Genomic DNA, 14,648 nt, shown 5'->3' with positions numbered 1-14,648 from the left:
AAACTAAAAATGTGCTTATGATCTTACTTCAGCTTTCCTTTGCTTTACAGACCTGCGAAGATTGTAAAAGTGAGGATTGGCTGCAAAGTTACTTTTTCATCACCTTTGTAACTGTGAATGGTTGCTGTCTGAGGCAGTTGCTAAACAAGGATCTCCCGTCCTGTTCTTTTCACAATCACCTGTAAAAAAACAGTCTGTTTTGGATTTTTTAAAAATTTGGATACCTTGTTTTTCATCATTCTTCCCCAATCAGTTATGAACAGCAGCAGAGCTGTGACATCCCACAGTTTACATTCTTCCCCTTGTTGCAAGTGTTTTCATATTCAGCTTCTTGGCTTAGACCTAATCTGATCCAGAGGCCATTTTACTTCAAACATTATGAAAAGCTTCCTCACCTCATCCCTTTCCCTGCATTAAACTTGCACGTACATATACCGTCTCCTTGCTCACAGGTGAGAGGGGAAGAGCTGCTTACGTAAAGCCATATTTAAGAATTCCCACCAACCAAAAATGTACAAAAAAGGGAGTAGCCTTTTCTTGTTTAATTTAGGCTTGCTATCAGTATCAGTGTTTACGGTTTAAACTAGTGAGAACTTTAGCTCAACCAATACAGAAAGTGAAGAGAGGCACTGAAATTAGAGAAAGCCCAGATCACAAGATGGTGCAGGGTAATTAGATTTTCATTTACCCACAACAGCATGAATAAGTGCAAACCCACTTTATTCCTGATCTGTTTCTTCATCTACTCCCTGATCGAAGGGCTGAGTTGCACTGGATTAGCTCCAGAACAGTGCAAATCAGATAGTGTCCATAAACTGGATTGGGCAGGCTTTGATCACCACTAATGGAAATTACTAAAAAAAATTAACATTCCTGAAATCAGATGAATAGAAGTGGGTAAGGAGCTCAAGGTAGAATTTAACCCAACAGATTACACAGGCATACTATTTGTCATTTAACTAGTGTATTGTTATTCACATTTTCAGAATGCTATAACGTAACAAAAATGACTCATATCATTTTAAAAGAAAAGAACTGACTTGGGTTTAAAAACTACAGAAGCAAGACTTGAATAGGTTGTGAAGAGGTATAGACTACCTGATCTGCAATGCAAGTTTAGTGTCTTCTTTGTTCTCCCCTGTATTTCTATAAGTTTACTGTAAAACCAAGCATTGTAGGGATTAATTATTGTCAGAAAACACATTGCTTCATTCAGTAAATAAGTCAGGAGACACCCTGGAAGCATTCACATGACCTAGTAAGCAACAAGACTTGATAGTTAGCTCATCCTTGTGATCGATGCAACTGCTGAACCACTGACATGTCATCAGAATGTAGGATGCGTATTGGTTCCAGCGGGAACCAAAAAAAAAATTAGACTTCTTTGGCTATTTCCAGGCAGATGTTACCTGAGTCCTGCATTTGGATGACACAGAACTTCAAAAAACAATAAATTGGTGTTGTGGTAGCTACACTGCTCAAGGATAAGTGGCTAATAGTCAAGTTTATGCTAATAAAGCCTTATGGCTTGCTGTATCATGTGAATTTCACATTTTGTTCAGGCAGGATTGGGGAGTAAAACCTTTATTGGAAGGCAGCTATGCTGGTTTGAGCTTAGTCACCAGGTGAATTCACTGCACACCCAGAAGATAAACCTGGGGCTTCTAACCTACACTTGGACTCAGTTTTGCTTTCCCTTTCCCTTCCCCCAATTTATCATGAAATAATGAAACAAACAAACACTGGCATACTGCCATAAAGAAGGGTTTGAAGTTCTTCCAATTTCTGTGTCACTCTGTATTATTGCTCTAGGAAAGTCACTGAACTCTCTTGGCTGCCAGAACTGCTTTGTAAATAAAATAATGTATAGTAATTGCATCTGTTACCTTGCTTCCCAAGTCCTTTGTAAAAACAGTCATGCCTAAACTGTCTTAGTTGTAAAAACAGATTAGTTTCACAACCATGTTCAGTGTATCTTACTGGCTCAAACTGATCTTCTATAGATTTAGGCCACATTCCTAAATACCTCTTACGAGTCTTAACACCTTCTGAGATCTCCGATTTCTTTCAGTCTTCTCTGCACATGGAACAACTACAACAACAACAAAGAGTAAACCAGCAATTAACCACTTCAAATGAGGTAAGCCTCTGGACACAGCAACAGCAGTTTTTAATGACTTCAGTCAAAACACAAAGACGTGTATAGTCAGATGCTTGGACTAACTAAAATGTTCCCAGGAAGAAAAGAGGGTACGAATATTCTATTATCAGCGGCTGAAACAATACATTTCTTTGTGTTTGGCAAATAAGGGATTAATATTGCTTCCTCTCCACCCCAAAAGATGTACTTCTACAAATAATTCTTTTTTGCTTTTGTATAATATCCTAAGTGATACATCTGTTTGCATCCAGACAGCTGTCTCCCTGGGCTGCCAGCTCAGAATTTTTGTGGAAAGCTGACAGAATGGCTGTGTATCCATTCAGGTGTATATAAATCAATGGCACAGGTTACAACATGTGGTGTAGAGTGGGCAACCAATAACAAGCTGTGGGCATGCAGAGAATGATGGCTCCTATGGGGACATTCTGGAAGAAGGCAATAGCAAGATGGGTTTGGGACACATCAAAATAAAGTTATTATTGTTTTAATAATGGAGGAGTATAACAATGCTGCACAGGTTTTACTGAAAAGCCATAACTTAAGAAAATGACTTTGGCTGGGTTTATATATTGCACTTAAAATAGCGAATCTAGTCACTATGACTTCCACTACAAACAATAGTTAAAATAAACCATAGCTTATAATGATTCATGGAACTAGCCACTGACTGGATTGATAAGGCAGCAGCTTTGGACAGAAAATTTACTACTGTACAGGATAAAAGTGCTGATAAGCTTAGTTGGGGATACTAGCACTGCAATGTTCTGGATTCAATTCCAAAAAGGTGCTTTGGAGTGCACAGTGGATGCAAAGGTGACACCTATCTGCAATTCTTTCAAATAGCTAATTTTTTCCAAGAATCACACAGCAGCTGCAAAGGGTTGCTGTGCAATCCTAGGAAAAAGATACAACTTTTAAAGAGTTGCAGAGAAGTGCTATGTTTGCACTCCTGGACACTCCAAAATGCCTTTTCCTAATTACTGCTGAAGCACTGCATAGCCTAGTAGAAACTACTTCTGTTTGGCTCTGAATTTTACACTATCTTAATCTCAGCCAACTCCACACCCATATGATTACTGCATAGCTAAAATATCGCTCTCTACTCCTAGGAGGAAGAATGGAAAACAAATACAGTACTGTAAATAGATATTTTGATAGAAGCTGCAGCATTAGCAGATGGACAGGTTTTCCCTTTTTCATGCAGCAGTAAGGCATACAGCGGGCCACACTGGGTGTGGGAAATGGATAATATTATTTCTTAATCAGATTTAAACCTGTATGTTTAATTCCTCAAGTAGCCCCACACCCTCTTCTTAGCTTGTAGATATTTAATATGGGAAAGGGTTGCAGCTCCAGGCACTCAAAGAACTGCTGTAGCATGCGGTGGGGAATTTGGTTTTTGTTTTTAGTGTAGCATGAACCAGGTGAAGCCAACCTGGTGCCTCCAGAAATGCTGGGCTACGATTCTTATCAGCCAGAGGCCAGTATGACTGATGACTGGGAATTACAAAAGCTGTGAACAAGAACAGTGATGGTTGAAAGGGATCATAAAATAATACAAAACTATTACATATTATATATTTGAGAAAAACGTATTTATTAGAAAAAATGACTATATTCACACAATGAACTTACTCATGTTAAGATAAACCATTGGTTATAATTAATTTTCTGGATTCACATGATACACTAAACTATATACTTGATCACAAATTTGGATTCATAAAACACACTAGATGATGTTTGTTAGCTGATTTGCACTTCAGTGCAGCATGCCATCACAGTGCATCGCTTGATGACAGTCCTGCTACCACAGATGTTGCGAATCTGTACTAGTGCTTTCTTCGTCCAAAGATGGGAAGGGCTGAGCCAGTTGGCAAGCTGCAGAGAACTAGAAGTGATTTAGACTCACCATTTGCTGATCCCTAAACAAGATGGTTACCTGGGAGCTTAGAGGAAGGACCCTAATTGTAATATTGAGTTGTTCACTTATTAAATCAATAATCAAGTATTTTTCTAGATCTGCTGGCTTTGATGACATTTGGAACCTGCCAGATGAAGGAAGGCTAGAGTACCTGATGCTCCATGTCTCCTTTTGGTGCAAACTAAGGATCAGCGGTGGATGGGCTGGTGGGCTGTGGGACAGGAGACTACTCACTCCCCTGGGATTTCTGCTGGGTGGGCTGGCACACGCCGGACACCTGGTGAACAGGCCTCTATTTGGCCTTACATGGCCAACAGATGAAGCTGCACGGGGCTCCTTCATTTACTCCGCTTCAGAGGTGGGATATTGTGCCCAGGGTAGAAATTTAAACAAGCATCCAGCATTTCCTATACGAAAGGTAAGGCTACGAGTCCCACTGCATCAATGGCACTACCGGATTCCTCCCTCCCTCCCTGCCTCGGGTAGGGGAAACACAAGCGTAGACCGCGCGCCCTGTCATAGTGCTCGCGCACCGTCCTCTTGCGTAGCGTAGATCTGACCCTGTCCCTTTAAGCCTCACCCCCACCTACCAGGCCACGCCCCTCGGCCAATCAGGACGCTGTAGCGGCAGGAACGGAGTCGATGCGCCTCCAATGGGAGAGGCTGGTGAGGCTACTATTGTTGATGAGGCGGCCGGAGAAGCCTCACGAGTGTCTCCCCGTGTGTGAGGATTCAGTGCTGGTGTGGGGGAGGGACGGGGAGGAGGGTGGGGGTTTTGTTTGCTTCCTCGCCTCGCTATTACTACTGATTCTGCCTCGGGCGGGCGCCCGGAAAAGACCAGGATGTCTTCCCAGCCGCGCGTGAGGCGCAGCGGCTCCCCCACCTCAGCCACCTCCTCGGGGGGAGGGGGAGCCGCGGCCGTGGCGGCGACTACGGCGGCGGCGGCGGCGACGGCAGGCGGGGCAGCCGGCACCAACAGCCGCCTACAGCCCATGCGGGCCACGGTGCCTTTCCAGCTTAAGCAACACGGTAGCCCCACGAGGAGCGGCGGCGGCGGCATTCCACGAGGGGCGGCGGCGGCGGCAGCAGCAGCAGCGACCGCCCCACTCCAACCGCCGCCGCCGCCGCCTCCTTTGCCTTCCGCGCGTGCCGCCAGCCCCACGCGACCAATGCTTGGTAGCGGCAACAACGCTGGCGCGCGCGGGGGCAACACCAATCATAGCAGCAGCAGCAGCCCGGCCGTGGGCACGCAGACGCTTCTTGGGGCGGGCGGCTCCGCTACGGGGGCACCCTCCTTGTCCTCTTCCTCGGGCTCCGCGCGTGGCAGCCCCACAGGCGGAGGAGGGGCGCGCGGCAGCCCCCCTCGCTTGCCGGCGCCGCCCCTGCCCGGTTCGACGCCCTCGCCTTGCTCGTCCCCTGTTTCGCCGCCGGTGCCCGAGGGCAGCGCCTGTGCCGCCGGTGGATCGGGAGGAAAAATCCGGCATCGCCAGCGACGGCAGTCGCCGGAGCAAAACAGGGCCTCTCCGGAGAGGAAGAGTCCTAGTTCGCCAGTTTGTAAAGGTGAGAGAAACGGGTGTGATCATGCCCTTTAAGTGGGCGAACAGATTTGGGACAGAGTCTCCTGGATGGGGCTGAGTGCTCCTCTTTTGTATCCCGGAGTGGTAAATCCCAAGTCCTGCAGCCCCGCGAGCTGACCACGAGGCGCTAACTTTGGGCACTTCTCGTTCGGAGGGGGAAATCTCTTATTTCCTCTTGTTCTGTTATTGGGCGAACCTGTAACTTTCTCCTGCTGCATAACTGTCTTAATTGTCTTTCACTGCTTAACTACTTTATTCTTCTTAATATTGATGGTCCCTGGGAGGGTGGGTATGATGGTATGCCACAACCTGGAGAAGTAAAATGCTGTGAAACAACAAATGTTATGTCTACGAAGAGTAAGGGAGATTAGAAGAACATGTCTCAACTTGTCTGTTTTTAAGGCAGATATTTGTATCTATTTTTAAATTTACGCCCTGCTTTTCTGCTTATATAAACACACAAGGCTTGCAGTAAAACAAGGTACAAAAGTTTCTTGTGATGATAAAACAACAAATTCTAGTGGAGAGATGATAGTCTTGAAGAATTTCTCTCTGTTTAACATTTTAAGAATGACATTGGTATGGCATGCAGCAGGAGAAAGAATCAATAGCTACTTTGAGGCTCTCTGTTAGTCCAGAATGAAGGTAGGCCGGTAGAAAACAGGAATAAGATGAGGTAAATGCAAATGAAAGTAAATAACTAACTTCTGGAAAGCAAAGGACTTTAATAATTTAACTGCCATCTACAAAATTTGTTAACAGAAGAGGAGTGTATAAATCAGCATTCTCTCCTTTTTATTCAAGTGAAAATGCTCAGTACAAAAGGTTTAGAGGCAATAATAGTGTTACCAATGGAGGCTAATAACAACAACAATAATAATAAAATAATAGTCTCTTGGTAACATGCATCTCCCACATTGAGTCTGATATACACCCAGGAAGCTAGCTGTTAACCTAATAGATTTATGAATGTGTAGAAGAGGTGATGGTTCTTTATAAAATGAGATTGAGTGGTTAGCTTGAATTTGGTATAATGTTAGAATTAGTAATGTAGACTACCTCATTATTTTGGTAACTGACAAGTATGCCAGCTTCTGCAAACCAGGGAAAAGTTTGCTTTCACTCTACAGCTTCTCCCCCTGCCCCAAATACTATAATTAACTATATGTTTGAGCAGGTTACAAAATCTTTTTGTGAGAGAGTACATTTTGACAAGACTGTCTGTATACTTTAAAATGGCATGTTAATGTTTTAAGGATAGATATTAATGAGGTCCAGTTTATCACTGGATCATTTCCACTGGATTTCAAATAGGCTGGACAATCTTGTGATACCTGTTGAAAAATATGCCTGTCATTGGTTAATTCAATGTAATCCTAAACATATTTATTCAGAAATAAACTGTGCTAAGTTCAACAATAATGTATCTAAGGTTCTGGCCCTACTCTGCAAGTGACTAAATTGACTTGTTATTGTCAGTTGCCATGGTCTTTGGAAACAGTGACTGCTTTTCAACCTCTCTTCATTCTTGAAGAGAAAGTGATATGTGAATTTTCCAAGTGAAACAATGTGGCTATTAGAATGCCTTTTCTGAGCAGGAAACAAGAGAAGTGAAGATTCAGGTTTGAAGAGGCCAAAGTATAGTGCTGTATGGCTGAGAACATTTGGTGTAAGCAGTTTGGGAGTTCTTTAACTGATGACATCTGTCATGTTGCTAGACAGCTTTCCCACAGATTATAAATAATCTAAATATAACTTCTTATAAACCCCTGTAATGTTGCCAAGAACACTGTATGGGCATAGCTGTAACATTAACACAAGTTTGGGTGTCCAGTATTGGGATCCCCAAGTCAAAGACATTCCTCTAGTGACTGGGGAAGAGAATTGAATTCTTACAAATCAACATGGAGGTGATGATGTGGCCAGACCAAAGCCTTAAAGAAGCTTGATCGCTGATGGTGCCAATACTGAAAGAAAGGTTTCTTGTTTTACAGGGATACATACAACTGGAATGTAGAATGTAAGAGGCATTATCCATCTACCCATCCCAAAAATACTACATGAAAAATTGGATTTGATATAGGTTAATAGTTTTGCAAAGTTCAGGTAACACAGATAAGACTTCACACACCTGGGCATTATTGGATGAGCAATGTCAGAATCAAAATACTGTAAGCTACATAGTAGAAAACAAAAGTGCATTCCAATCTGTCAGGATTCTAGTATATTTGATACCAGTGTCAAATATACAGGTTGAAATTAGAAAATTAAAATGTAGATGTGCAAACAAGAACTGACTGGAAGAATTTACATTCAGAATATAAGATCAATGTAAAGAACAGATTCAGTAGATTTATGAGAAAAAGAGCCTGAGTAACTATGGAAAGAGACATTGTGAATACCAAAGCCAAAAAATGTCTCAGAATGTCAAACATGAGGAGATACAAGTGGATTTCAGGACAAGCTATCATGACAGTCAAATAAGATGGAAGGTAAAAGCCTTGGGCAACAAGTAGGATGTATAATGGCTGAACACAGACATTCAGCCCAAGCAAGAAAACACAAAGAAACAGGTTCAGGAAGATAACAAGAAAAGAAAAATGAGAAAGGTGTTTTAAGAAGATAAATCACAGGATGATTTATAGGTGAAATAGGACTGTTCAAGAATAAGTTAAAAAAAATAATAGAAGCAAATGAAGTTGAAGATGGAAAGTCTTTGCAACCCTTAAGAACCAGGATTATAAAATGTCACAAACACTGGTAGAGAATTTATTAGGAACTGACTTGCACTAGAAGAATTACCTATGAGAGATAATAGACTGTGAGCCCCATGCTTATATGAAATACCCATTGGACGGTATAAAGTTGCAGGAAAAGAAGTAGTTAAAGAGGTAACAATATTATATCAACAAATGTGGAACATGAATATTTGGCCAAAATATTGGAAAATATAGTGTATTTACCCAGGCTGAAGAAAATAATAAATTACTGAACCATTGCACTAATGGTAAAATTTTGCTTAATATCTTACACAAAAGAATAAAGCCATACATGGAGAGAGAAAAGTCAAATGAAAGGTAGCTGACAAAAAAAGCAGAGGGGCACAGATCAGATAGGAAAATAAGCTGGGTAATAGAGCAAGAGAAGGTGGTTTGCCTTTATGGCCTTTGATTGTAGGTCATGCCAGCATGTGGAATACATACATTAAAGCTAATGAGAGTGCCAGAGTACCCATTTATTCTTTGAGGAGCCTTTACAAATGAACATGATAGCACTATAAGAATAGAGTTTGGAGAATTCTTCAAACTAGGAAAGAGTGTGAGAGAAGAATACATCTCTGTTTAACTTAGAGTGATTATATTATCAGAATGGCAAGATTTGAAGAGATGATGGCAGAAATCAAAATTGGAGGCTGAAATCCTAACAAATTGAAATATGCAAATAATGCCACTTTGCTAGTCCAAAGTAAAGATTTACAAGAGCTCATGCAAGTAACATGGAAAATGCAATACAGTGGTACCTCGGGATGCAAACTTAATGCGTTCCGTGACTCTGGGCGTATCCCGAGTTGGGCGTAACCCGATGCAAATTTCCCCATAGGGTTCAATGTAAATCCGGTTAATCTGTTCCACCCTCCGAATTTGGTCGCACCCCGAAGCAAATTTTCCCATAAGGTTCAATGTAATTACCGTTAATCCGTTCTGGCGTCCGCGGACCACGCATCAGGGGCGGGAGAACGGCCGGGCGTTGCGCGGTGGGAAAAAGCCGGGCGCGGCACGAGAACGGCCAGGCACGGTGCGGCGGGAGAATGGCCGGGCACGGTGTGGCGGGAGAATGGCCGGCGTGGCGCAGCGGGAGAACGGCCAGGCGCGGCACGGCGGGAGAACGGCCAGGCGCAGCGCGGTGGGAGAACGGCCAGGTGCGGCAGGAGAACAGCCGTGGACCACGTGTCACGGGAGAAAAAATGGCCGCGGACCACGTGTCAGGGGCAGAAAAATGGCCGCGGACCACGTGTCAGGGCAGAAAAATGACTGTACCCCGAGGCGGAGTTCGCACATCGAGGTAAATTTTTGCAGCCGGAGCTGGTCGTAACCCGAAAAGTTCGTTAGTAGAGGCGTTCGTATCCCGAGGTACCACTGTATCTAAGTCAATGTCAATGAATGTTTTAGTGGATTTATAGTTGATGACAGAGACGTTAATGTGGCAAAGAGTTTTGTTTTCTTGAGTTCTGCAATAGATAAAAATGGATACTGGAAGATTAATCCTAGAGGAAGGCAGTAACAAATGTAGGATCATAAAGGATAAAGAAATGTGTATGACAGAAATCAGAATTGGTAAAGCAGTAGTTTTTCAAGTGATAATATATGTCTGTGAAAGGTGAACATTGAGAAAGAATGAGAGAAAAAAGATAGTAGCCACCTCTGGACCCATAATTCAGAGTTGTCTAAGAGTACCATGAACTACAAGAAGAATCTCTCAATCTGTCCTGAATCAAATGAATACTGATTACTTGAGGCTGTGATTGGAAAGCTGAAACTCACATACTTTGGGCCTGTGATGTGTAAGTGGATGGGCTAGATAAGCAATTATGTATTATGTCCAAGGCTGAGGACAGTAAGAAAAAGGAAAGGTAATAGAGTGGATAAATGCAGTAAAAAAAAAAAAAAATCACTTGAATATTCCTGGAAAGCTATGGGTTATCACTGGAAACAAGAAGGCAGGCATTTGTTACAATTACAAATCAGGTTATGATTTCTACAAATAAATTCATTATATTTTGAAAACCTATAATGAATATGTATTTTATTATACATTTTGAAAATATGCATGTTTTAAAAAATGGACATATTTTTCACCAGTCATATATCTATAGCTATATTTCTGGAATAAAATTCCCCAAACTGTTGTATGATCAATTACATTTTGATAGCCTACAGGATATCTAAGATCTCACATCTGGTCTGGTAGGTGCCAGTATGCCTGATAGTGATACCTTCTGTGACACCTGCCAAGCTTCTTGCTTCACCTGATTTTTAACTTCTCTCTCTCTCTCTCTCTCTCTCTCTCTCTCTCTCTCTCTATATATATATATATATATATATATGTATATGTATATGTATATGTATATGTATATGTATACATGTACATATATATCCAGAGAGAGAAACTCACATACATACATACATACATACATACATACATATAAAAATGGAGGAAAATAGTATGCTGTAAAGCATCAGTCAAGTATAATCTTTGAGAAATATTTCTGGTGTATTACCTAGTCTTAGAGGAGTCTTAGAAAATAAAATAATGGCTGTAGCTCACATGCCAAAAAAACAAAACCCAACACCATAAAGATATTGGAGTAATAAAACTTAATACATTTGGAAGGTTAGAAGGGGCTGAGTCAGGGGCAATTCTTTGCCTTCTGTTAAATGTGAGTTTAGATTGTACTATATTCGCTACAGCAAGCATAATGTCAAAATTCTGAATGTGCTTACAGACTCAAAAAGATTGAGGACTCCTGATTTGTTTCCTCTTCTTGAAAAATAAATACTTGAGTGTCATGGCTGGATATGAAATATTTGTAAGTGTGCTTGCTACCTTGCTAAAGTGAGTATTTGCCCTTTTTTAAGATGAGTTAAGAAATCTCTTCTTTAAAACAGCTAACTTAAATTTTCAGGGGTTTAAGTAATAAACTCTTTAAAAAGATGTTTTGTTTGTAGATAGCAAAATTCCAGTCATATTCAGGCTAAATATTTGAAAATGAAAGCTGTAATTCTGTGGAAAAAGCATTTCCATTTTGTATTCAAGATGTACAAACGTGAAAGGAAAACTAAACTGAAATAGATAAAAACTAGCACCAGAAGCAGTAATTTAAAACTATAAGCTGGAACTTATCATTTGTAAACCTCTGAGCTCTTTGAAGATAAAGCAGAGTATAAATATAATAGGAAGTTAGGTTTGACTCCTTGTTTTTTGTGATGCCTTTTGTTCATTAAGTTTTTGTAATACCACCTCTTGTTTCTTTAAGCTTGAAATTTGTCCAAAGTTGCATTGGAAGAGAAAGAAACAAGATTCAAAGTTCAAGGAGTAATAAAGTTTATATATAGATTAAAATGCTTACAATATTCACTTAGAGCTTACTCTAGTTTGCAGATTTAAGTCCTTAAATATCCTTGTTTAGTTGTTATATTCATATTCTTTATCATTCAACTCTGAAATCTTAAGTTTTAAAAAATGACAGTACATTAATCACTGTTCTCAAAATAATTATTGCGATTAGTCATTGCATATTGAATCAGTTTTGAAAAGTGGATTTTTTAAAGTGTCAGTTCTTCATTTTAATGCAGCATGTTACAAAAACTGAGTGGGAGAGAGGTGCTTACTATAATCCCCTGTGGCCATCAAACCTGTCTTTAGCAGGCCAGGTGAACACTTGCAGAATATTTTCTCAGAAGGCTGCAAGGGCAAGACTAGTGGAGTTCTGTTTCTTGCTGGGTTTTTGGAAATCAGCCAAGATTTAAGCATAAAGCAATCTATGCATAATAGAATTTGAAATCTTGCTGATATGCAAGATTTCTCTGTGGGAACAGAGCACATCTGCATCAGACCAAACGCTCATCTAGGGTCTTCTTCCCCTATAATAGCTAATCAGGTCTATTGTCTCTAATACTGTGTTTCAATACAATTTTATTTTCTCATGTCTCAGACTTGTGGTAGCAAAATCTTCAGCCTTCAAGGAAAATCAGGTTTGTTTACCAATCAAAATTTTGTATTTTCATGTAATTTAATTCCATTGCTCACTTGTAAATTTATTTTTATAATTTCTATATATCTATATGTATATGTATAAGGAAGGAAAAGTTCTTACCTACTCATGAAAAGCTGGCTTTTCATAATATTTATAATAAGTCTGATTCTTACAATGTTTTGAGAATTTGTAATTTAAAAAAATCCATGGGGGAACAACTTCAATGAAACATAATAATTCCTAGTAATTGTTGAAAGGTTCACTTCTTATTTTATTCTGTCACTTATCTAACCTCTGTTTTCAGGCAGAAATGTGTACTACTGTAATCTGAGGTTATAATTTACTGAGGATAAATAAGTATGATGCTATATTATCTACCTACCTACCTACCTACCCAATTTATATGGCCAACCCACTCGCAGCTGTGGGGGGCTAACATCAGATTAAAACTGACAATCAAAATCTAAAGAAGCTAGAGATACTTAACACACCCAAGGCTAGTCTCAATCCAATAACCCATCAAGACATGTTCACCTAGTACCCTGACGCCATGTCTGAGGGAATTAACTGCATAAGAAAGAGAGATTTTCCCAACAGTTCCCAACATTCATCCAGCATAGGAAGTAGCTATAGGACATTATAAGTTTTGTAACCCCATACATTAGGAGGCTACAGGAGTTCTTCAGAGATAAATTTTCTCTGTATTATTTGTAAATCTTGGGGATTCTACATGGAACTTTTTATATAGAATTGATCTTCCACCACTAAATGACAGGTTAACTTCAGTAAGTGGAGTTAATTATTTTCCTGTTTGAATGTCTGCCTATGTTACAGCAATTCACACTTGGTGGTATGGGGGAGAAAAAAATGTATGACATATTTTGGATTTGCTGATAATATTTGCTCCTTTTGTTTTGATTGTACATTCTTTGTGGACTATCAAAGCAGAGATTCTGTTGATACACTTTCAGTTTCACATGAAATTTCCCTGTGAATTCATTACAGGGAAAGATATTCCAGGGATATTATTGAGAATGGCTTTGCACCTTTGACAAGATAAATTTTGATCTGGCATTCTGTTAATTGTATCCACTTTGGGCTTACTGTTAAGGGAGAACAGGAGATAGATAGAAAGGTAGATAGGTAGGTATGATGATCAAATTTACAGAACAAATGCATGATCTCTCCATATTTATTCTCCACAATAAGAAATTTGTGAGATAGGTTGATTCGGAGAGAATGTAATTGGCCCAAATTCAGCTCCATGGTTAAATAGGAGATGTTGAACCTAGCCTCCTTGGGCTACAATTTAACAACTGCACTTTACTGGTTAACCTCTGAAATAGTAAATAGTTCATATGGTTCATATGATCAGTTGTAAACACCCTTTCTTGTTAGCTGAAGACATTGGATTTCTTTTATTGAGCTTTGGAAGGCAAAACTATTTTAGAGTGCTGGTGAAAATCCTGTATCAAATGAGTTCATTTTAATGCCTGTTCTGTGGCAGAGAAGCAAATAACGTTTATTTTTCTGTCAAATTTGAGCTACACAATGCTCTGCAAAGCCTTTTTGATAGATTGAATGTCTTGCATTTGGGGGCAAGGGGCTTCTTATGAAATACTTTGTGAATAAAATTTCTCTCATCATTTCTGAATTGGATGTTGTTTGAAAAATCATGACCTGATTACTGTCCCAACAAACCTGATATAGAGTTAGCAGTTGCTTTTATGAGTGAGAGAGAAGGCCTTCTTTACTTTTGAAAGGATCTGTATTGAGTTTATTTGTGTAATAATTAGTAATCTTCACTCAATCCCACATTTTATAGCTATTTTACAGAGTCAGTACATAGTGTGACTTGATTTGATGGTTTCTTGGATGATACTGATTTCTCACTGTTGAAAAATGGATGTATCCTTCTTGTCCTTTTAAACCTGTCATCCAGGATACCACCTGTTTCATTCACAAGGTTTCTTAGGATAACTGGGCCACCATTCCAGTCAGTGTAATTGAGCACTGTTTAGTTTCTAATATATTTCAAATCTTGAAATTGCAAGGGTTGATAAGGATCATCCTACTCTCTTTCTCTCCCTCCCCTGTTCTGAAGTTAGGAAGAAAGCTGGTACATTAGTTTAGCTGAAAACAGGTCAATATTAAGAACAGCCTGTCTCTGTTTTCTGCTTCAAAACAGGAAAATTGCTTGGTGGAGGAACTTCTCTGCCCTCCTGAAAGGTT

At 40.1% G+C, this 14,648-nt stretch overlaps 1 protein-coding gene and 1 long non-coding RNA gene across 2 annotated transcripts in view; one reads left to right on the top strand and one right to left on the bottom strand.

The window, feature by feature from the left end:
* Positions 1-74: 74 nt before the first annotated feature.
* On the bottom strand, positions 75-4,342 carry LOC148216529 (uncharacterized). Its single transcript, XR_015795228.1, has 3 exons — positions 4,237-4,342; positions 2,027-2,092; positions 75-179 (listed from the first exon to the last, which is right to left on the bottom strand). It is a non-coding gene; the product is annotated as an uncharacterized LOC148216529 (long non-coding RNA).
* Positions 4,343-4,845: 503 nt separating this feature from the next.
* FAM117B (family with sequence similarity 117 member B) overlaps positions 4,846-14,648 on the top strand; it is a 38,447-nt gene continuing 28,644 nt past the window's right edge. The window contains exon 1 of the mRNA XM_007422018.4: positions 4,846-5,645. Coding sequence (XP_007422080.2) covers positions 4,928-5,645 — 718 coding nt within the window. The 5' untranslated portion in view covers positions 4,846-4,927. The remainder of the gene's footprint in view (positions 5,646-14,648) is intronic.

Source organism: Python bivittatus, unplaced genomic scaffold, assembly GCF_059951505.1.
Source record: "Python bivittatus isolate LINGU-HERP-01145 unplaced genomic scaffold, Pbiv_v1 ctg000200_np1212, whole genome shotgun sequence".
NCBI lineage: Eukaryota > Metazoa > Chordata > Lepidosauria > Squamata > Pythonidae > Python > Python bivittatus.
Note: the sequence above shows the minus strand (reverse complement) of the source record. Positions and strands in the feature narration are given on the sequence as shown.